This window comes from Cheilinus undulatus, linkage group 5 (genome assembly GCF_018320785.1).
Source record: "Cheilinus undulatus linkage group 5, ASM1832078v1, whole genome shotgun sequence".
Lineage (NCBI taxonomy): Eukaryota > Metazoa > Chordata > Actinopteri > Labriformes > Labridae > Cheilinus > Cheilinus undulatus.
Window position 1 is genome coordinate 53,091,190 of NC_054869.1, and position 23,881 is coordinate 53,115,070.

The following is a 23,881-nucleotide window of genomic DNA, read 5'->3' on the forward strand; positions in this document are numbered from 1 at the left end:
CCAGTCCATATTTGTAGACCATACATCTGAATGTTTCTACTGAAATCACAACCAGGATGGCAGGTATGATAACTGTCAGCATTTATAAAACTGTCAGCACAGTCAGCAGAGAGTCGGGGCTGCTGCACATTCTCTAAATCAGTCTGACGACATCCAAGACCTTTTTATGGCTCAAAGACATTTTAACAGAACTTTAGCACCGCAGAACAAACGGCAATCATCATACAAAAATATGTTCTTAATGCCAAAGGAAGAAGAAGGGAAGAATAAAAACGAAAATACTGCTCTGTTATCTCTCAACCATCTCAGTTCTACATCAGTATTATTCAGCTGAAGTATCTTTCTAAATTCAGGCCTCTGTAGAGTAAAAATTAGACCTCAGATCAACCCGCTGAGTGATTTAAGCAAAGAACAGAAAAACATGAAATAGCGAGCGAGCGAGGCGGAGTAAACCCTGGACTGGTTGATGCTTTTTGTGTGATTCTTAAATCAGCAGCTTGAGTTTGTTACTGAATCTTGAAACCAGATCTATTTAATGAGACTGAGGGTGAGAGAACTACTGAAGCTGATTTTAACAGTTATTTACTCCGTTTAAGGACTTCCTGACTAACTGAGACTAAAAAGATATGATCGTGCTTGATTTAAGATTATACGGTAAAATTACACACTTAAAATAAGAAATTAACTTTGAAAACAAGATAGATTGTCTAACACTTTTCAATCTAAGTTTCTAAATCTTGTTAAGCACCAAATAATTTGCAGTGTAGACCTGACAGCCTGTCGTCCTGGTTTTTAAGGTTTTCCTCTGGCTCTAATCAGATCTGTCTTTTCTTACAGTCCTGAACGCTGGGTTTGTTTGAAGCTGTTTTTCTGCTCACTTTGTTCAGTATTTACTGCGGCGCCTCTCACTTCCACATCTCATCATAAAGATTTGATAAAAAGAACAAACACTAAACAGAAAGACTCAGTGGGGACGAGAACATCAGACGTGTTTTTACAGCCAGAATGCTCTTTGATTTCTATTATTTAAGTTTCTGTTTTCAGCACAGATAATTCATCTACAGCTCACAGAGACGAGCTCAAACAGACAGTTTTTCCTCTTTAAACAGATTGCATTAAATACTTTCAAGTGCACGGGGCAGTTTGGGCTTTCCATCTCTCGTTTCTTCTCTGAACCAGTGGTTCTCAACTTTTTCAGCCCGCAACCCCTAAAATAAAGGTGCCAGAGACCGGGGACCCCCACTGTACCATGGACATTCAAGAATAGTTGTGTGCAGACAAGGCCGTCCATAAGGAGGGATAAAGGGGGAGGTTTCTGGGGCCCAGCCAAACTGGGAGCCATGGAGGTCATCAAAACCAAGATCACTGTGGAGTTAAACTGTGAAAACCATATTTTATGTTTGACCTTCATAATAACCACTCTTACCAACAATCTAATATCTTTATTTATTCATTTAGCCTTCTTTAAATAAAATACTTTTGGTTAAAAACATAACTGAAAGGGGTTTAAAATTCCTAAAATTGGTTAATAATGGCAAAAATGGAGGATAAGCTGGTGAAATTGGATTTTTAAAGAACATAAATGGGTTAAAACTGGAAAAAGCAGGGACAAGGTGCAAATAGATGGTGAAAATTAGGTGGAATGGGATGGAAATTTGATTTAAAGTGGCAAAAATGGGTTAACTGGTTAAAATGGGCAAATAGTGCTTTAAAAAGAGGCTGATCTGGTCTCCAGATTCCCTAAAAACACTAAGAATATCTTGTTGCCTCTTTACACCAATTTTGCCAAATTCTAAACAGGTTTCATCATTTTTCCTACAAATTTTAACACATTATTTAACACTTATTTTGGCCCTTTCTAAATAGCACCTGTCTGTTTTTGCCACTTCTAAACCAATTCTTGCCTAATGTTTCCTCTGTTGACCCATTATAGCCACTATTAACCCCATTTTACCACTTTTTATGCCTAATATTTCCCATTTTAACCACATTTCACTATCTGATATGCCCATTTTTGCCAGTTTGAACCATTTCTTATTTCTCAGTTAGCACTTGCCAGTTTTTATCCATTTTTCTTCCCATTTCAATAAACTTCCAGCCATTTTTGCCTTTTCAGACTCTTTTTAATTCCCTTTTACCACTATTTATGCCCATTCTTGCCACTGTAACCCATTTCTGCTACTTTTAAGATCCATTTTTTGCCATTATTAACCCTTTTTTTTTTCAATTTTTTAACCCATTTTAATCCTTTTTTTTCTTTTGGTTATTATTATTATTATTTTTTTTTTTTACAAAATTTAAATTTTTAAGAAGGCTATACATACATACTACACAAACAATAAAAAAGACTTGTTTCACTGATAAGAGTGGTTTCTTTTTTCAGGTTAAATATAAAATATGGATATCACAGCTTAACTTTACAATAGACCACTGATCATGGGCACAAAGGGGCAAAAAATGGGCAGAAAAGTGGTGAAAATGTGGGAAAAAAATGGTAAAAGAGGAAAAAAGGCACAAGAGGTATCAAAAATGGTTACAAATGACAAAAATAGTGCAAAAAAGTAATGAAAATAGGTTAAAAAGTGGCAGAACAGAAGAAAAGTGGCAAAAAATGGATAAAACCGTTGCACAAGGGGATAAAACATGAAGATAAAGTGGGTCAAAAGGAGTTAAAATCTTGCAAAAAGAGGTTTGAAGAGGCAAAAATGGGGAAAAAATGGTCAAAAAGAGGTTAAAAGTGCCAAAAAATGTTTTAAAGTTGCAAAAACTGCTGAAAAAATGTAATGAAAAGGGGTTAAAAAGTGGCAAAAATGGATAAAACATGCAGGAAAAGTGGATGAAAAAGTGGGTTAAAATCTTGCAAAAATTGGGTGAAAGAGGCAAAAAGGGGCATAAAGTATGAAAAAGGGGTTGAAAGTGTCAAAAATGGGTTAATACTGGTGCTTAATCACAGTTGTGGAGGGCCCATTCTCTGTTGTCAGGCCTGTCTCCTTGTGGCCTGCTGCGTTATAGTTAACAGGGATAGATCTCACTGGTAATGACTAAAATGTCCTGTGTTTGAAAGAAAATTCAAATACTACTACAAAAATAATCAGACCAAAATATGTATTTAAGTTGTGAAATTCCGGCCCCCAGAGTTTCTGCTGAGACTAAATCTGGCCCTTGTGCAGATGTACTTGATGACCCCTGCAATAGACCAGGATTTTGCTGGCCCCCAGTTTGGCTGGGCCCCAGAAAGCTCTCTTCTTTATCCCCCTTATAGGTGACCTTGTCTCCACATGACTATTCTTGAATGTTCATGGCTGTGTTCAGCCACCTTCAGGTCCAGTGGTGGTCCCCGGTCTCTGGCACCTTTATTTTAGGGGTCACAGGCTGAAAAGGTTGAGAACCCCGGGTCTAGACGACCATGAGGAAGCACTGGCTGTCAGAGTTTAGGCTGGTCTACAGATAACAGCTGTTTTTGTCTTTGTTTTTAAAGGACTGTGGTTGTAAACTCAGTTGATCAGGTTTTCTTCAGCTGAGTACTTCCCTGGATATTCCTACTGTAATAATAACTACTCTTATTTATCTGTGACCCAAATCAGTCATTAACAGGGTAGCAGAAATAAATTCAGAGTCTGTAAAGTAATCCATGCGTTCATAGAAGAAGCCCCGCCTCCTCTGCAGCGTTTTCCTGACCACCAGTCAGGTCACATTTCCTCATCAGAGTCGTTTGAACCAGATTAAAGCAGAGGCAGAACTGTTTTATGAGGAGCTGCTGCCTCCTCTCTGAGAGAATCTTTCTTGTTAGCATTCATGTGTCGTGTTTGGCGTCCTCTTTTATTGAGCTGTTGAAACACTTTGAAGCTCTGCTGTTTGGGGAGTTTTGTTCAGATCAGGAAGCAGCGGGAGCGAGGAGCTTTAAAAAAACAGAAATCTGAGCACAAATTGTTGTTCCTCATCGATCGTGCTGCTCTTCCTGATATTTGTCTCCTCACGCTTTCAGCCTCGTCTTCGTGTTTCTGCAGGGCGAAGCAGAGCCGCAGCTTCACTCCGACATTGAAAATCCAGGTCAAGGTGACGGAGAATCTAATCGACCCCTCCGCTCCCCCGGGACGTTCCCCCTGCTCCGCCGGCACCACATGTTTCACCACACATTCACCCTTGGCTCATTAGCATTCGACCGAGCGGGCAGGGCAGGCAGGCTTCAGCTAATGTGTTTAATAGTGAGAATATATTCAGCGTAATTGAATTAATGCGCCGCTGTGAGAGTGTCTGTGGACAGATAACGTTAAAACAATTTCACAGCAGCTTCAGAATCAAAGTGCTTCATGGAGGAGAACACAGTGTTGTTGGAGGAGGGTTTATTTTTAATCAGAAGCAGAAAAATGTTTTTAAATGTTCCCAGTTAAACGTGAAGCTCATCATAGAAACACTCTGGTCTCTGGTTAAACATGGCTGCAGGACTCCAGAACAGCCGGGGTTCTCAACCTTGGGGTGGGGACCCTATTGGGGGTCGTGACACACTGAGAGGGGGTCTCCAGATGTCTTAAAAACACAAAGAAAATTTTTGAATTACACTGTTGCCACTTTATACCAATTTTGCCAAATTTTGATTTATTTTTGCAACTTAAAACCCATTTTTTTGTCAGTTTTAAACCCTTTCCACCACTTTTTTCTGCCCGTTTTTGCCACTTCTAAACCAAATCTTACAACTGTCTGCTTATTGATGGCTCTGTTTACACATTACTGCGTCTATTAACTCTTTTACCACTTTTTACACCACAATTTTCAGGCAATTTCACCAAATTTCCACCTATTTTTGCCACTTTAACGCCATTTTAGCCACTTTTAAATCCCCCTTTACCACTTAATATGCCTATTTTTTCCACTTTAACTGATTTTTGCCAGTTTTTTTGTTATTTTTGCCACTTTGAAGTAATTTTTGGCATGTCTAACCATTTCTGCTACTTTTAAAATCTAATTTCACCACCTTTCCCACATTTTTTTTGCCATTTTTAACCCATTTTTGCCATTTTTTATTATTTTTTTGCCGTTTCTAAGTAATTTTTGGCATTTTATCCCATTTCTGCTACTATTTAAATCTAATTCCACCACCTTTCCCACCATTTTTGCCATTAATAACCCATTTTAGATATTTTTTTATTCTTTTGCCACTTTTAAGTAATTTTTAGCATTTCTGACCCATTTCTGCTACTTTTAAAATCTAATTTCTCCACCTTTCCCACCATTTTTTGCCATTAGTAACCAATTTCAGCTATTTTTAATGTATTTTAATCTGTTTTTAACAAAAGGATTGCTTTTTAGAGGGCTACTTACTACACAAATTATTTTAAATGTGTTTCTTTGATAAGAGTGGTTATTATTCAGGTTAAATATAAAATACAACGGTTTAACTTTACAATGGACCAGGATTTTGCTGCCCCCCAGTTTGGCTGGGCCCCAGAAAGCTCTCCCATTTAAGGACGGCCTTGTCTGCACATGACTATTCTGTTCAGCCACCTTCAGGTACAGTCAGGTCCCCGGTCTCTGGCACCTTTATTTTGGGGGTCCCGGGCTGAAAAGGTTGAGGACCCCTGGCCTACAGGATGGCCACCATCACATGTTCTATAATCTGTATGAAAATGTTAGAATCAGTCGTAGTCTGCTCACATCTTCAGGATTATCTCTGACAGAACCCGCAGAAGCTAAAATAACCTTGAAAGGCTGATCCACGGCTTTATTTCCAGCAGGTTAGATTATCACCCCGCTGTCTAAAACAAACATCAACTTCAGCATGTTCAACGTGCAGACAGTGTCCACTAATCAAAGGTATTTCCACTGCTGAGGAAGAATCCTCATAGCAGACAGGATTTAGGAGAGTTAGACTCATCCAGGAGCTGCAGCTCTACAGCCGCCGCCTGGTCGACTTCCTGCTGAGCACAGAGCAGGAAGACTCAGGAGACTCAGTCTCACCTCCTGGAAAATGCAGGCCACAGTTTGGTTCAAGCTAACATTTTATTAGTAATGGGCTTTATGGCAGAGCAGCAGAAGACTCTCCTCACTGCAAAACACATGAAAGTCCACTATAACCTTGCAAAGCAGATGGATACGGCTGTTTTCTTGTTTCTCACTGGCGAATCCATCTTGTTAAGCTCCCATCTGAACCATTTGGGCCCGGTTTGAAAGTGACAGGACCAATCAGCGACGAGGGGCAGTACTTTCAGGTGCAGCAGAGTCGTGACGTAAACAAGCAGCAGCAAGAGCTGGTGCAGTTATGGAGGAAGAGATTAGCGTAGATGCTGCTAAAGCGCCAGTTTAGCAGAACTTGACAACATTTCTTTGTTAAAAGAAGAACAAAGAACAGCAGTGAGTTGTTTTCTTTCCAAAAATGACAGAAGTCGAGTACTTACATGTCTATAGTCACCATGTTTTGCATTAATCCTCAGTAGCTGGGCACGCACAGCTCGATAGCAGCTATGTCACGTGTTTTGTTGCTCTGATTGGCCCGTAGAGATGTGACAGACAGAACGTTCACCCAATCACCTGCCGAGTTTTTTTCAAAGTCTCTGCCTTTTCTCAAACGTTTCCTATTGCAGCTTTCCCTCAGGTTAAGTCCACTAGGAGTTTGCAAAAAAAAGAGGAGTCTTCATCTCTCCTCTCCTCCATGATGCTCAGATCAGAGGAGGGCTGCAGTGATGGTTGTCCTTCTAGAACTTTGTCCCATCTCCTCCAGGATCTCTGGCACTCAGTCAGAGAGACCATCAGGTTCTTGGTCTTCTCTGATGGTGCCCAGGTCTAGAAGAGTCCTGGTTGGTCCAAACTTCTACATGTGAGATTTCTGGAGGCCACTGTTCTCTTGGAAACCTTCAGAGCAGCAGAAATGCTTCTGTAGTCTTCTCCAGATCTGTGCAGCTCTGCAGCTCCTCTGACCTTTGACCCTTGGTTTCTGCTCTGATGTCATTGTCAGCTGTGAGGCCTTCTATAGAGAGGGGCGTGGCTTTAGAATCATGTCCAATCAGGTTATTCTAGCACAGGTGGACTCCAGTCAAGGTGCAGAAACATCTCAGCACAGACCAGAGACATGGAGGATCCTGAGTGACAGTTACAGAGGTGTTTAAAGGCTCTGAATACTGATGTCAGTGGGAGATTTAAGTTTATTTACTCCCAAACTTTTCAGCCTGTGACCCCAAAATAACGGCACCAGAGACCAGTACCCAGACCATGACTGGAGGAGGTTAATGAACAACATGGCAGAAAGCATTAAGTACCAGTTTACAGACATTTAAGCACAAATCTCCATAACTCTGCTTTTATTGGTTCTCATTTTAAAGATATCTCACTAAATCATGGATTAAACAGAGCCCTTTGAATTATTTAATTCTATATTGTAGGGGTGTCAAACTCAAGGCCCAGGGGCCAAATCTGGCCCGTGGAACGATTATACCCGGCCTGTGAGATCCTATCACATTTGTATTCTAACTGGCCCACCAGTATGAGGTCTGCAGACTTCCTCCAGTATAAAAATGTAAACTTCAACTTGATGATTTAAAATTTCCTTGTTAAGCCATAAAAATCTGAAAAAGTAAAAAGTAAGACAGATTTCATAAAAAGCCAAGGATGTGGAGAAAGAAATTATTTTGTGTTTTTATTTCAATTTTTTAATATTGCACCTCAAGATTACAACTCAAACTTTTGATTTTGACTTTTCATTTTATACTTTCACCTTTTCAACTCCTAATTTTGACTTTATATGTCACATTTTTTGCTTTTAGATTCACAATTTTAAAGTTTAAAGTCATATTTTGACCTTTCCAACTCCTTACTTTGGCTTTTTAATCCCATATTTTGACTTTTAAACTTAAGATTTCAATTTTTTTCTAATATTTTGACATTTTTAATTAACAGTTTTTACTTTTTATATCATATTTTCACCTTTTAAGTCCCAATTTTAAATTTAAGGCCTTTTTTAATTTTTTAAGTTATCCTTTTGAATTCAAGCTCATATTTTGAAATTTTCAACTCCTAATTTTTTTTTATCACATATTTTGACCTATAAAACTCACAATTTAAAAAGTTAAGTCATATTTAAACTTTTAAACTCATGATGTCAAACTTTTTTTCTCATATTTTGACATTTTGAATGATTAATTTCATTTTTATACCACAATTTGACCTTATATACTCCCAGTCTTAAATTTAAGTCATATTTTTAACTTTTTAAGTCATCATTTTGAATTCTAGCTCATATTTTGACATTTTTAACTCCTAATTTTGGCTTTTAATGCCATATTTTGACCTATAAAACTCACAATTTAAAATTTGAAGTCATATTTTGACCTTTAAAGTCATGATTTCAAATTTGATCTCATATTTTGATGTTTCAAACCTATGATTTCATCTTTCTCCTCATATATTTGCTCTTTAAAAACATTATTTTTCTATTTTCAATATTGTGTTCTGATCTTTTGAACTCATAAGTTTGAATTTTTTTTTTTTAATTTTCAAATGATTTATCATCAGTGCTGTTTTTTCATATTTTAATGCTGGTGAAAATGAGGATGATAAATTAGGGTTAAATGTTGACCCTGTTAGGCCCTCAGGTTGGACCTAAATCCAGAATCTGGCCCCAGCTGTGACTGAGTCTGACACCCCTGATTTTATGTGTTAAACAGAGGCGTGCAGCATGCTGACTGTCAAAGGCTTTAGTGTCTGAATGAGCCTGATGAAGATGAAGTTGCCTTCATCAGCTGATTATTGAATCATGAACTCTGAGGGGACGGCCTACCAGAATAACTGGGACGTAGAGAGTGTCCTCCAGAGGGTATCCAGGAATGTTTAAGATGACTGTTAATGTCAAACGTGAAGCACAATGGATGTAGATCTGACATTTAGGATCAGGACGCTGCAGCTGAGCTAGAACATTCAGCTGATGTTCATTCAGAGCAGCTTAGAGGAAATCTTTAAATCCTGGATCACACACAGAAAGAGCAACAAACAGTGAGACACAGAGGTTACAGCAGACAATCATACGATCCGGCGTCCTCTGAGAGAGCAGGAAGATCAGAAAAACTCGACAACTAAAGGTGGAAGGTCGTCTTTTTCTCATTGGCTGTTTTTGTTCCCACAGTGAGACTCTTACTGAGACGACGACCACCAAGAGACGTCTGACTGCATGAGGAGGACGAGTGACGGGACCCTGGTCCTCACCTAGACCCCCCCCCTCCCCTCCCCTCCCCAAACTCCCCCTCCCCCTCCAGACTGGACATGGTGAGCATCGTGTGCATGATTCTCTAAGAAATGCTTCATTCCTGTTTGTTCTGTCAGCTTTTTGGCCCCAAATCCTCCTTTTGTTTGTGTCACCTGGTGGATTAATCCATCCTGGAGTGTGCTGTTTGACGGGTTGAATGATTGTAGGCGTGCTGGAGTTCCAGGCAGAAGGAATAACAAGCTGTCTGGTTGTCACCATTGTCAGGTACTGATGAGTATTTGGCCGCGTTCATCACAACACAGAATCCCTGAAGGATTCAAGGATGATAAATGAATCAACAGAGAGAGAAATCTGCAAATATCCCAGAGTGATTTAAAGCTTCTGCTGGAGCATCAGCTGAAGTAGGGGTGGGCAACAAAGAAGAGTGAACCTTTCACTATCTCAGGATGGTAATTGGTTTTGGATTTTATTGATGTAGAGCCCTGCTCGGGGCTGTTCTCTCAGTTTCAATCCTGCTCGCTCCTGCAGCATGTGACATCTGCAGCATGCCCGTCCAAGCCCACCTGAATCCCACACAAATCCTGAATAACTGATGGTGTGTTTTTGATCTAAAATTAGAACAAACATTTATCAGGCCATGTGTGTTTGTGCAACGTGCTTAATTCTTAAACTCTGCTCCAAGTTTGATGCACTCAGACGTCTCCAGACCAGCCTCATATTGTGCCGCCAGCACGGATAGGGAAGTCCACTCAGTAATGCAGGGGTTCTCAACCTTTTCAGCCTCTGACCCCCAAAATAAAGGTGCCAGAGACCGGGGACCCCACCGTACCTGAGGGTGGCTGAACACAGCCATGCACATTCTAGAATAGTAATGTGGAAACAAGGCCGCCTATAAGGGGGGATAAAGATGGAGGATTCTGGGGCCAGCCAAACTGGGGGCCAGCAAAATCCTGGTCTGTTGTAAAGTTAAGCTGTGATATCCATATTTTATATTTAACCTGAAAAAATAACCAGTTATCAAAGCGCCATCTTAAAAATGTAAATCCAATCAAACTGTTGAAAAAGCTGGTGGAATAGGTGGTGAAATGGAGTGTAAAAATAGCAGAAACGGGTAAGAAGTGTTAAAAATGATTTGCAAAATTACAAAAAAATTGCAAAACAGGGTTAAAGTGGCAAAAATCAGGCCCAAAAAGTGGTTAAAGGGGATTAAGAAGTGGCAGAAATAGGTAAAAGTGGAAGAAATGTGTTGATAATTTGGTGAAATGGGATTTAAAAGTGAGAAAGTGTTTTAAACTTGCAACAATGGGCATTACAAATTAGTGATACAAATAGGACCCCCAAGGGGGTCCCGACCCCAAGGTTGAGAACCACTGCAGTAATGTATGACGCTGGAGTCGGTGATGGAGCCCACAGGCTCTGAGAGGAATCCTTTTTAATAGATTTAATAACCTCCATGGCAGGTAATGTACAGTACTGGGAAGAACTTTAAGGCATGTTTGGGCCAAAAGCTGAGGCTGAAATAAAGCGTGTATTGGCGAGTAAGCCCACCTAAGGGCCCCATAAGGCGGGAAGGAGGATGGACACACCTCTGGTAAAGCTCTGGATGTCCCAGCATATTACCAGGGGCATGGGAGGAAAATAATCTGATGAAAAGATGGGTAAGCGTGGCCTAGAGCAGTAATTTCCAACCTTTTTTCCTTAGGCCCCTACCCCTAGAAAATGTAGACATCAATTTTAATTGTTTCCATTGTCAGAACCCCATCAGAACAGGCCTACATGCACTTGTTCTGGACAAAAATCTGCTATAAACTATCCATTATTATGACCATGTGCTAGGGCTACTTAAGAAAAAAATTAATGAAGTTGATCTGTTAATTTTCAAGAAAAAACCTTGAAATTCTCAAGTTTGAAAAAATTATCAACAAGAAGAACCCCCATTTTTGCTCTTTTTAAAATCTTATTCCACAGCCTTTCCCACCATTTAGCCATTACAACTCATTTAGCTACTAATAACATATTTTGATTCAGTTTTTTTTTTTTTTAATTTAATTTAATTTTTTTTTTTTAAGATTTGTTTTTGGGCGTTTTCATGCCTTTATTGGATAGAGGAGGACAGTGGATAGACCCAGAATAGGGTAATAGAGTAGGGGAGAGACATGCGGCAAACGGCCTCAGGCCGGGTTCAAACCTGGGCTGTCGCGTACATGCTGCGCGCCTTAACCACTCGACTATTTGCACACCCCCTTTAATTCTGTTTTTAACAAAAGAATCGCTTTTAAGAGGGCTACTTACTACACAAATAATTTAAAATGTGTTTCTTTGGTTAGAGTGGTTATTATTTAGGTAAAATATAAATATCACAGTTTAACTTTACAATGGACCAGGATTTTGCTGCCCCCTGGTTTGGCTGGGCCCCAGAAAGCTCTCCCATTTAAGGATGGCCTTGTCTGCACATGACTATTCTGTTCAGCCACCTTCAGGTACAGTCGGGGTCCCTGGTCTCTGGCACCTTTATTTTGGGGGTCCCGGGCTGAAAAGGTTGAGGACCCCTGGCCTATGGTACTGTCCAGATGGATAACAGGGCTGTCCCGAAACCCAGGTCGTGCTCCCAAGGGCCTGATAACCTCCAGTGGTCTCAGAGGTGACACAGCCCAGACAACAGAGACGCCATTGAGTTTGACCTTGGCTGATGAAATACACAAGTGTGTGTCTACGTCTGTCTAGCTTGACTCTGGCCGCCCTCCCCCTTCCCTCCGTCCCAGGGTTGTGGCACATCAGGCCCTGTAATGAAACTGTAGCGCCCTAAATACCTGAAACCTATGGACATTACTGTATGTAGAACAGAAAAACTCTGTGCATCTATTTGGTTAGCCATAAACTACGCTGACTTGAATGCCAAACTTTTCCAAACGGCCTAGGTGTGAAAGCAGCCAAAGAGTCATAGCCTTTGTCTGCCTCTTCCTCCTCGTTCTGGTCATGTCTCGCCTCATAAGAACTTTCCAGAAGCTTCTAAAGCTGCATAAATGAAAACAGCTTTATCTCATGTATATGAAACCAGGGCCGGGTCACTGAAAGCGACATTTAACAGTTAAATAATCACTGATAGGCAAAGGCGTTACGCACAGGGGCTGTGAAGGCTCCTTTCTGAGCCGGTTTGGCTCATCATCAGTCCTTCCAGTGATTTCTCTGAGGATATAAAACATTTACAGGATCAATTCTGATGTTTGTGTTTGGTCTAGTAAATATCAGATCCCTTAAACTCTGCAGAGCGCTCCATTAAAGCAGTGAAGGTCATGGTCTAACTGCAGCGCGGCCTTCACTCTAGTCCGTCTGCAGGTATCAAATAAAAGAAAAGCGTTCGGGCCGGGGTCCAGAATCGGTGTAGAGGCTGTAAAGAGTCCTAATCTTTCATGTAGATCTTGTTAATGTTTGTGTGTACATTTGTGTGTTATGGACATTACACAGCCTCGCACGCCCCCGGCGGTTCAGTTAGAGATTAGCCGGGTCGTGATGAATGACCCTCCCCACTCCAGCACGAGCCCCCGAGAGTCCCGGCCATGAATTATTAAAGCAGGATCATAAATAACTCAGCGTAATGAGGGCGTGCGTACAGAAGGGGAGAGAGAGAGGGAGGGATGATTGAGAGAGATAGCAGTTTGACCTTGGACTGGGAGCTCGCCGTGATGCTCGCCTGCTGGATGGATCCTCTCAGGCTTGTTAAACGAGCACAGAGCTAGTTCTGCACATCAGCTGTTTCTGCCGTCTCAGAGCGGCGGGCTGCGTTCATAATAAACATCATAAATGTTAAGTAACGGCGGCTGTTTCTGGGCCACGCTGTGATTTGCAGCAGCGTGGGTCGCTTCAGGTGTTTCTGTCATCGTGCAGACGAGTGACGAGCCCTTCTGACACCGAAAAACAAGCTGGATGTGTTTACAGAACGCCGTCAAAGAAAAACAACACCAGGAGATGAAGTACAAACAGTCTGCTCACGTTCAAAGAAATCTGTTCGTCTGTTTCCTGCAGCACATTCACAAACTCTGGAATAATCCACAGCCAGGTCTGCGCTGTTAAAGGGTTATTCTGCTCTTTTCTCTGACACTCTGGGGTTTATTTGACCGACTGTTCTGAAGTTACTCCAGCAGTGTCTTCAGCAGTGAAACAGGCTTTAATGGCCATCTAAGGGTAACTCCAGTCCCAGTCACACACCGGTAGAATGTTGGTTGAATGGATCACAATTTAGTTGTAAGATAAGAAAACGTTTTTAAGCCAGGATGTAAAGGGATTTTAAGTGTATCGAACATTTAACCAAAGAGATTTGTTGATGATGTCAAAATTGTAAATTAGTTCAGCATACACTGTGTTGCCAAAAGTATTCACTCACCCATCCAAATAATGTAAATCAGGAGTTCCAATCATGTCCATGTCCACAGGTGTATAAAATCATCACCTAGGCATGCAGACTGAACAAAGAGCCAAATTCTTGAAAAATACATTTGCAACAACCACAATCTAAGTGGTGGAAAGCGGCAATTAAAAAAGTTAAAGATGGCAAAAGTGGTAAAAAAAAAAAAAAACAAGCGGCAAACACTGGGAGAAAAGTGGCAAAAATGAGTGGGAAGTGATCAAAGAAATAAGTTAAAGGTGGAAAAAATTTGTCAAAAAGTGGCTAAAATCAGAAAAAAGGTAGGATAATCGGCAAAAAGTGGTATTCTATTGCAAAAAGCAGCTTAAATAGGTGAGAAGTGACAAAAATAGGCAAAAAGGGGCAAACACTGAGGGAAAAGTAGCAAAAATTGGGGGAAAAGGGGCAAAAAGAGACAAACATGGTTGGAAAGTGACAAAAAGAAGTGGCAAAAAATGGCTAAAAGTGGCAAAATCATGGCAAAAAAATGAGTGAAAAGTGACTAAAATGGGCAAAAATCAGCAAAAGATGGAAAAATGGGCAAAACGCATCAAAGAGTTGCAAAATGGGAAGCAGGGGGATTTTTAATTGCAAAAGGCAGCTTAAATGAGCAAAAAGTGGCAACAAAAGGGGCCAAAATTTCAAAAAGCAGGATAAAAGTGTCAAAAAGAAGTTGCAAATGGGAACAATGCTTCAGTTAAGATATAAAACAGCCACAAATCATCACAAAAGAGCCACAGGTTGAATACCACTGCTGAAGGATATTACTTCCTTATAAACTCCAACAGTGTTTGATTTTAAAGAGGAATACTTGGTTTTATCAGCTTCTGAGTGAATTAACTACATTACATTCATACTCAGAGTTAAACAACTCTCCCCTGGCTGACTCTGGATCAGATTTATGATCACGGCGTGTTAAACAGACCATCTCAACGGTCCCTGGTTGTAATGGCTGCAGGTTTGATTCCTGCAGGAGAACATTACGATCCATCAGTGCCGTGTTTCGTCCTTCAGCTTCACTCTGAACTCCGCCTGCTCCCTCCCTGATTCTCAATGTGCAGGAGTAAAAACCTGTCTGACATTAAAACGCCTCCTCTCTCTCTCTCCTCGTATGAACCCAGAGGTCGTTCAGATCGTTCGCAAATGACGACCGCCACGTCATGGCCAAACACGCCAGCATCTACCCGAGCCCAGAGGAGCTGGAGGCCGTGCAGACGCTGGTGTCCACCGTGGAGGGCGCCCTCAAGAAGGTATCTGATTGGCTGGATGGACTCAGTAAACCCTCAGGGAAGATTTCGTCCAATCAGGAGACGGAAGAGAAGATGGTGGAAAAAGACGCCGCTGAGACAAAGTAGGTGTACTGTTTTTTTTTTTACAATAAGAAGCATTTCTACAAGTGCTGCAGAACAGAAAGATCCTGCTACAGGCGTGGATTTATCACTCTGTCCTACGTCGTTCCTCTACCCTCGGATCTCTCCATTCATAAAAAAACAGCTCTGGTGTAAATCTTTGTCTGCCCAATACGTGTGATGATTGGACGATTAAATAAGCTCCACCAACACTCATACATTCTTACAGTTTGGCTCGTGGCCTGAACAATCCTACAGAGACTGATTTAACACAGCACGCTTCACTTATGGAGATTTAATTCAGTAGTATGAAGATGGGGGTCTGTAGAACAGGAGAGAGTTCAGTTTATTTTAAGAAAAAGGGCCAAACTAAGACAGCAGTCTTTGTTACTGCTTAGTAACTTTATATCAGGCCAGAGTGAGAAATCAGTATTACCCATTAATCATCCATCCATCTGTATTTTATACAGCTTATCCTGTTCAGGGTCGCGAGGGCCTGGAGCCAATCCCAGCTGGTATTGGGGCAGACATATACAGTCATGGACAAAAGTATTGGCACCCCTGGAATTTTTACAGAAAATACACCATTTCTCCCAGAAATTGTTGCAGTTACAAATGTTTTTGGTATACACGTGTTTATTTCCTTTATGTGCATTGGAACAACACAAAAAAGCAGAAGAAAAAAGCAAAAATTTACATAATATTACACAAAACTCAAAAAATGGGCCGGACACAATTGTTGTCCCCCTTTTAAAACTGTGGGTAAATTATTTTATTTCAAGCATGTGATGCTTATTTAAACTCACCTGTGGCAGTAACAGGTGCTGGACATCTAGAAATCACAGCTGAAGCCAGTTAGAATGTCTAAAAGTTGACTCAACCTTTGTGTTGTGTGTCTGTGTGTGTCACACCAAGCATGGAGAAGAGAAAGAAGAGCCCAGAACTGTCTGAGGACTTAAGAAGCAAAATTGTGGAAAAATATGAACAATCTCAAGGTTAAAGACCATCTCCAGAGATCTAGAAATTCCTTTGTCCACTGTGTGTAATATAATCAAGAAGTTTATAACCATGGAGCTGTGGCTAATCTCCCTGGGCATGGATGGAAGAGAAAAACTGACAAAAGAATGCAACGCAGGATAGTTGGAATGGTGGATAAACATCCTCAGTCAACTTCCACACAGATTCAGGCTGTCCTGCAGACTCAGGGTGCAAAAGTGTCAGCTGGGACCATACGTGGTCATCTGAATGAGATGAAGCGCTATGGCAGGAGACCCAGGAGAACCCCACTGCTGACAAAGAGACATAAAAAAGCCAGATTGGAGTTTGCAAAAATGTCTTACCTGAGTAAGACTCAGTCCTTCTGGGAGAACATTTTGTGAACAGATGAGACTAAGGTAGAGCTTTTTGGAAAAGCACGTCATTCTACTGTTTACAGAAAACAGAATGAGGCCTACAAAGAAAAGAACACAGTACCTACAGTCAAACATGGTGGAGGTTCAAAGATGTTTTGGGGTTATTTTGCTGCCTCTGGCACTGGGTGCCTTGACTGTGTGCAAGGAATCGTGAAATCTGGAGACTATCAAGAGATTTTGGGCTGCAATGTAGGGCCTAGTGTCAGAAAGCTGGGTCTGGGTCAGAGGTCATGGGTGTTCCAGCAGGGCAACGACCCCAAACATACCTCAAAAAGCACCAAGAAATGGTTGGAGACAAAGCTGGAGAGTTCTGAAGTGGCCAGCTATGTGTCCGGATCTAAATCCCATTGAACATCTATGGAGAGATCTCAAAGCTACTGTTGGAAGAAGGCACCCTACAAATCTGAGAGACCTGGAGCAGTTTGCAGAAGAAGAGTGGTCCAAATTTCCAGCTGAGAGGTGTAAGAAGCTTGTTGATGGTTATGGGAAGTGATTGGTTTCAGTTATTTTTTTCCAAGGGTGTGCAACCAAATATTAAGTTGAGGGTGCCAACAATTGTGTCCAGCCCATTTTTTGAGTTTTGTGTAAAATTAATTACTAATTATGTCAATTTTGGCTTTTTTCTTCAGATTTTTTGTGTTGCTCCAATGCACATCAAGGAAATAATCATGTGTATACCAAAAACATTTGTAATTGCAACAATTTCTGGGAGAAATGGTGTATTTTCTGGAAAAATTCCTAGAGGTGCCAATACTTTCGTCCATGACTGTAGAGACAAACAACCGAGCACGCTCACACTCACCTACGGCTATTAGAGTCACCTTACATGCATGTCTTTGGTGATGGGAGGAAACCAGAGTACCCGGGGAGAACTCACACATGCAGAACTCTGCATAGAAAGGCCCTGACCAGGAAGAGAACTGTGAGACACTAACCCCTGCGCTTCTGTGCAGCCCTCGATTAATCATGTTCAAGGAAAATTCTACATTTTTGAGCTGAACATCTAAATTTTCTGTTGGACTAACAAGGTCTTTACCTGGTTGAGTACCGCTAAACTGTCTGCAAACACTCATCAGAATAACAGAGTTTGCCTCCATAGTGGTGTTAAATATGCATTTTCATTTGAGCAGGAGCAGAGAAGAGGTTTCTCTCCCTACAGTCCAAAGACTTGTTAGATTAGTTTAGTTTACAGAAAGGACTGTGGAAAAGTATTTATCCAGTTCCTGATTTATTTATTTGTTTTGCATATTTTTCACACTTAAATGCTTCTGATCATCAAACTGATTTAGACAAAGATATCCTGAGTACATGCTAAGGTCAGTTTTCAAATGATGGTTTCATTTATTAAGGGAAAAAAAATCCATCCAGACCTACCTGGCCCTATGTAAAAAAGTCATTCTCCCCTCCTTAAATCATCAATTAAATCTGATTAACCACATTTTTTGTAAAGCTGAGTTCAGTCTGACTCTCCATATCCAGACCTGATTACTGCCAGACCTGTTGGATGAATAAATCCCTTAAATAGAACCTGTCAGACAACGTGAAGTAGGCTAAAAGATCTCCAACACATCATGGAACCATCTAAAGAACAGATGAGAAACAACATCACTGACATCTATCAGTCTGAAAGGGTTACAGACACATTTCTAAGGCTTTGGGGCTCCAATCAACCAAGCTGAGAGCCATTATCCACAAACGGAGAAGATTGTGAACAGAGGTGAACCTTCCCAGAAGTGGTCGGCCCACAAAAATGACTCCAAGAGAACATGGACGAGTCATCCAGGAGGTCCCAGAAGAACCCAGAACAACATTTAAAGACCTGCAGGCCTCACTGAGTCAGTTAAGGTCAGAGTTCATGATTAAACCATCAGAAAGAGACTGGGTAACAATGGCATAATGAGAGATTTCCAGGGCCAAAACCACTGCTGAGCAAAAAGAACACAAAGGCTCGTCTCACATTTGACTAAAAACATCCTGATGATCCCCAAGACTTCTGGGAAATGATTCTGACGACTGACCAGACAGAAGCGGAACTTTCTGGAACCCTAACCCTCATCCTCAACATGCACTTTTCCTACAGTTACCAACTATGGCCGACTATTTGGCAAACATGGAGGGAAAAAGGCCTCAGCATGAAACATTACATCATCTACCTTTGGTGATGTCATTCTTTGAAGCTTTTAATGTTTTTTTTAAGGATGACATCATCTTATAAGGATGACATCATCTTATGAGGATGACATCCTTGCCATTAGTGCACAGGCCAGTTTAGGCCTCCAGCTGTCTTAGACTGTATTCCAGTCTTAGATTAGGGTAAATCAGTGTGGCATTTCAAAGCATGTTTATAACAAAATGAGGGAGAAAAGCGGTTAAACTAACACAGCATTTCATCAGAAGAACGTCAGACCAACAGTAAGTCATGGTGGTGGTAGTGTGATGGTCTAGACTAGGACCTGGACCACTAGAACCATGAATTCTGCTCTCTAGCAGAAAATCCTGAAGGACAGTGTCATGCTGGAAAACCCTCCAGTGTGGCTGAATTGAAACAATTCTGCAAAGGTTGTAGTTTTCTAATATCAACATTAGTTTGATGATCTAAAACATTTAAGTGTCACAAATATACTGGAAGAAATAAGACATCAGGAAGGAGGAATATAGTTTTTCACGGGACTGTATATTACGTCAAATTAATGACTGAAGTTTTTCTTTTCCACCCTTCATATTCAGGGGTCTGCTGTCCACAGATGACCAGAAATCTTCTAGTTAGATGTCCATGGTGTCCTGTAAAAGCTTCAGGCTATGTGCACATATTTGATATTGAGACATTCTGACTCAGCCGTCTCTCCTGCCTCAGGACTGACGGCTCGTCTCTGCTGTGTGGAGTCACTCGAGTCGGGCTGGTGTCTAAAGGCCTGCTGATCAGAGAAGACATGGACCTGGAGCTGGTCCTCATGTGCAGAGAGAAACCCACCAAAGTGCTGCTGTACACCATCAGCGCCAACCTGCCGCTGCAGATTCAGGTATGCCTAGACACACCCACAACTCCTCTTAAAACTCACTTTAACCAGGTCACTAGTTTTATAGGCCTGGCTTTATTCCTTCTTTACAAGGTTTGTATCAGTTTGATTTGTATTAGGTATGCATTGATATCACATTATTCCAGACCAAATACAAGTATAAAATCTTAGAAATCTTATAAAGCTACTCACATCGGCTCCAAAAAATGATCAATGCATAGTTTTCATTCTACTCTACTCTTGAGTGTGATTTCTCAGGCTTGTAATTAGCACCTGATACTGGTATTAGAATCTGTGCATGCCTAATTTATTCATAGATCTTTATTATTAGACTGATTATTGTGGATTTTTAAAAAAAAAATTTGGCATATTTAAACTCACTGTAGGTAAATACCACTGTGAAGGAATGGAATGGATCAGTGACATGACTGGATATAAAAGGAGCATTTTAGAGAGCCTTAGTCTCTCAGAAGTAAAGATGGGCAGAGGTTCACCAATCTGTGAAAAACTGAGTCTAAAAATTGTGGAACAATTTCAGGAAATGTTCCTCAACCTGTCAGCCTGTTTTTAATGTAGTCGCCCCTGAAAAACAGGCATGGTTCTGTAATGAAATCACTGCATGGGCTCAGGAACATTCCAAAAAATCATTGTCTGTCAACACAGTTGGCCGTGCCATCCACAAATGACAGTAAAGCTGGATGATGAAGAGAAGAAGCCATATGTGAACAGGATCCAGAAACAGCGCTGTCTTCTCTGGACCAAAGCTCATTTAACATGGATTGAGGAAACATGGAAAACTGTTCTGTGGTCAGAGGAAACATGGAAAACTGTTCTGTGGTCAGAGGAAACATGGAAAACTGTTCTGTGGTCAGAGGAAACATGGAAAACTGTTCTGTGGTCAGAGGAAACATGGAAAACTGTTCTGTGGTCAGAGGAAACCACAGACACTGTGTCCTGTGGACTAAAGAGGAGAGGGAGCATCCAGCTTGTTCTCCTGGCTCAGTTCTAAAGCCTGCATCTCTGATGGTATGGGGTTGCATTAGTGCCTATGGCATTGGTTCTCAACCTTTTCTGCCTGCGACCCCTAAAACATAGGTGCCAGAGACCCAGGATCCCGGAGGCCGCCCATAAGGAGGGATAAGAGGGTAGGTTTCTGGGACTCAGCCAAACTGGGGGCCCATGGAGGTCAGCAACGTCATGGTCCATTGTGAGGTTAAGCTGTGAAAATCACATTTTATATTTGGCCTAGATGATAACCACTCTTATCAAAGAAACAAATATCTCTTTCTATTCATTTGTGTGGTAAATAGCCTTCTTAAAATGAAAATAACTGCTGTTAAAAAAATATTTAAAATAGGTGAAAAAAATTAGTTAATAATGGCAGAAAAAAGTGGGGAAGGTGTTGAAATTGGATTTTTAAAGAACATAAAAGGGTCAAAAGTGGCAAAAAATTAGATATAAGTAGCAAAAAATAACCAAAAATGGGTTAAATTGGCAATAAAAATTGGGCGGACTGGGATGAAAAAATTGATGTAAACTGGCAAAAATGGGACGACTGTGGTTAACATGAGCAAAAAGTGGTTAATAGCGAAATAATGAGGCAACAAAAGGCAGAAAGTGGCAAGAATTGGTGTAGAAGTGACAAAAACAGGGTCAAAGTGTGCTAAAATTGGAAAAAATTGTGTTAAAAAGTGATGAAAATGTGCTAAAATTTGGTAAAATTGGTGTAAAGTGGCAACAGTGTGATTTAAAAAATATTCTTAGTTTTTTTTAAGGCATTTGGGGACCCCTCTTTGTGTCTCATGACCCCAAATGGGGTCCCAACCCCAAGGTTGAGAACCTCTGGCCTATGGTGTGGGCAGCTCTAACATCTGGAAAGGAACTATCAATGCTGAAAAGTAGAGAGAGGTTTTAGAGCAACATATGCTCCCATCCAGACAACGTCTCTGTCAGGGAAGGCCCCGACTATTTCAGCAGGATCATGCTAAACCACATACCACATCCATCACAACAGCATGGCTTCACAGGAGAAGAGTCCAGGTCCTGAACTGGTCTGCCTGCAGTCTAGACCTTTCACCAATAGAAAGCATTTGGAGCATCAGAGAAGGACAAATCCAGCAAAGAAGACTCAAGACTGCTGAGCAGCTGGAATCCTACATCAGACAAGAATAGGACAACATTCCTCTCCATCAAATGTTCTTCTCACGTCCCAGACGTTTACAGAATCTTGTTAAAAGAGGAGGAGATGCTACACAATGGTAAACCTGGCCCTGGCCCTACTTTTTTGAGATGTGTTGCTGCCATCAACGTCAGAATGAGCTAATATTTTCCTGAGATGGTATTTTGATTTGACAATCATTGACTCCTGTTTTTTTTTTACACAGTGCCCCAACTTTTTTGGAATTAGTTTTGTATTTTTGCTGTTAAAATGAATGAAAAGCTTGCTAACAAAAGTTCAGTAAAGTAAGATCAGTGATTTTTCTCTGTAGTTAAATGAACAGCTCAGTCGGATGCCCTCTGTGGTTTCCTGATTAAATGGGATTATTTTATTTTATTAACATTTCCATTCATCCAGATCCAAACTTAATAATAGGAAATAAGAAAGACGGACGCCTGGGCCTTCTTTTTAGGAGTTGTATAATAATGAGGAGAATAAAAACCATCTCCCAGAGAGGAAATACTTCTTACTCTTATAGGAAATGAAAGATTATTTTTATCCAGCAGGAGGAGATGATGTGAAGCTCTGACTCGGTCACGATGCTCCACAGGAACCTTTAAGTCTTTGTAGGTTTTTAACTCATTCTGAGCTCCAGAGGAAAATAAATTGATCTAAAGATCTGTTTCCTCCTCCAATCAGCTGCTCCCTGACAGAGCAGAGCCTGATGCACTTCCTGTGCCCTCGTCCCAGCTAATTACCCGTCAGAGCTTCATCATCCTCCGAGGAAACCGTCTCTCATTTCCTCGACCAGCCGCAGAGACTGACGGGTGGATGGGGTCAGTCAGCGCTGAGAGGAGATAGAGGGAAAACACTTTAAAAACACGCTTCAGAGGGAAACACGGATCAGGGGGATAAACAAGATGATAGAACGTGCTGGGAACGATCGCACTAACAGCAGGGAGGAAATCTGTGAAAGAACGAGGAGAGTTTAGACTCAGACGGCTGTTTGGTAGAGATAAAAACTGGTTTAAGTCAAGTTATGTTCTCGGTTTTACTTCACTTTTCGCTGCAGGGTGGAAATCAGTAATTTAACCAGTCAGTCAAAGATACTTCATTTATACTGGGCAGAATTTTTTAAGGGATGACCTTAAAAATATAAAAAAGAAAATATCCTGTTCACTCTTTCCAGTAACACAGGTTAACATCTGTTTGGGCTTTTAGATACTAATTAGAAATCCTTAAGGCTCTCTGTGGATGCACCTCAATGCATACTGAAAACAGTCTGATATCTGATTGCTCACCTTTTAAAACGGTTCTAAAACGCATCTGCATTAATAAATAAAGGGGAAAGATGGGACAGTAATGCAGGACGGTTTCTGCCTGTTTAACAGAGCTGATGGAGATGGTTGAATGAGTGATTGTTTTGTGTTTCCTTTTTTTGAAATGTTGTTTTTTGTGTTATTAATCAAAATTTAGAAGTTATGGTTTCCTGTTTGGCTCAGTTGGTAGAGCATCAGTCCGCACCTGTTCCAGAGTCTTTGACACTCAGGTCGCAGGTTTGTATCCTAATCCTGGTGCTGTTTCTGCACGTCCTTCTCTTCTCTGTCTCCTCCACATATTTCCTTTTTTCCAGCAGTTTAATAAAATAAAGGCAAAAAAACAAAAATGATCTAAAACAATAACACATATTTTCACCAGCCCTTGTTGAAGGTGACACATAAATTTACCAATCACTGAAGACAGGCTGACATTAAAACTGCAGTGATTAAAGGAGTGAAGTCTGTAAAAGTCTGTTTCAGATTCAGGATTTTATGTTAAATTCTGTTAAACTCTGTCCTGGTTGTGATTTGCCGGCTGTATTCCTAAGTCAGTGATTTTCCCATGAAAGGTCCAGACTCTTCCTCTAGCAAACAGCCGCTCCTTTTTCTTCTTAAACATCAGAATCGATGCCGTGACTGTGATTTAGTATTTTTAATTAACGCTGCAGCGTTTCCTTTCAGACGATGACTGAGGACAAATACGAGGTTCAGTCCAGCGTACCCGAGGCCGCCATCCGAGTCTGCAGCACCAAAGAGCCCCGACTCACCCTGAAGATCACCCTCTCCTCTTTAGCCATGCGGGAGGAGCCCAGCACGTCAGAGGAAGGTATTTGACTCCACCCACTCACACACTAACCCAGCCTGCTGACCTCTACTGAGCCTGCTGATGTGATGAAGCTTTTTACATAACAGATGAAACTGAAGAAGAAGAGGGGTGATGCTGGAAGGAGAGGCTTTAAATTGAGTCAGTGAGCAAAAAAAGAATGCAGGAAGAGACAAAACCAGTGCTGAAACCAGGGGGGGGGGGTACGGGT

General features: G+C 41.1%; 1 protein-coding gene across 2 annotated transcripts in view; it reads left to right on the forward strand.

Moving 5' to 3' along the window:
* LOC121510061 (spermatid perinuclear RNA-binding protein-like) overlaps positions 1-23,881 on the forward strand; it is a 144,487-nt gene that overhangs the window by 50,165 nt on the left and 70,441 nt on the right. For both annotated transcript variants that reach the window (XM_041787948.1, XM_041787949.1), the window contains exons 2-5: positions 9,110-9,249; positions 14,714-14,943; positions 19,208-19,373; positions 23,529-23,673. In XM_041787948.1, coding sequence (XP_041643882.1) covers positions 9,247-9,249; positions 14,714-14,943; positions 19,208-19,373; positions 23,529-23,673 — 544 coding nt within the window. In that variant the 5' untranslated portion in view covers positions 9,110-9,246. The remainder of the gene's footprint in view (positions 1-9,109; positions 9,250-14,713; positions 14,944-19,207; positions 19,374-23,528; positions 23,674-23,881) is intronic.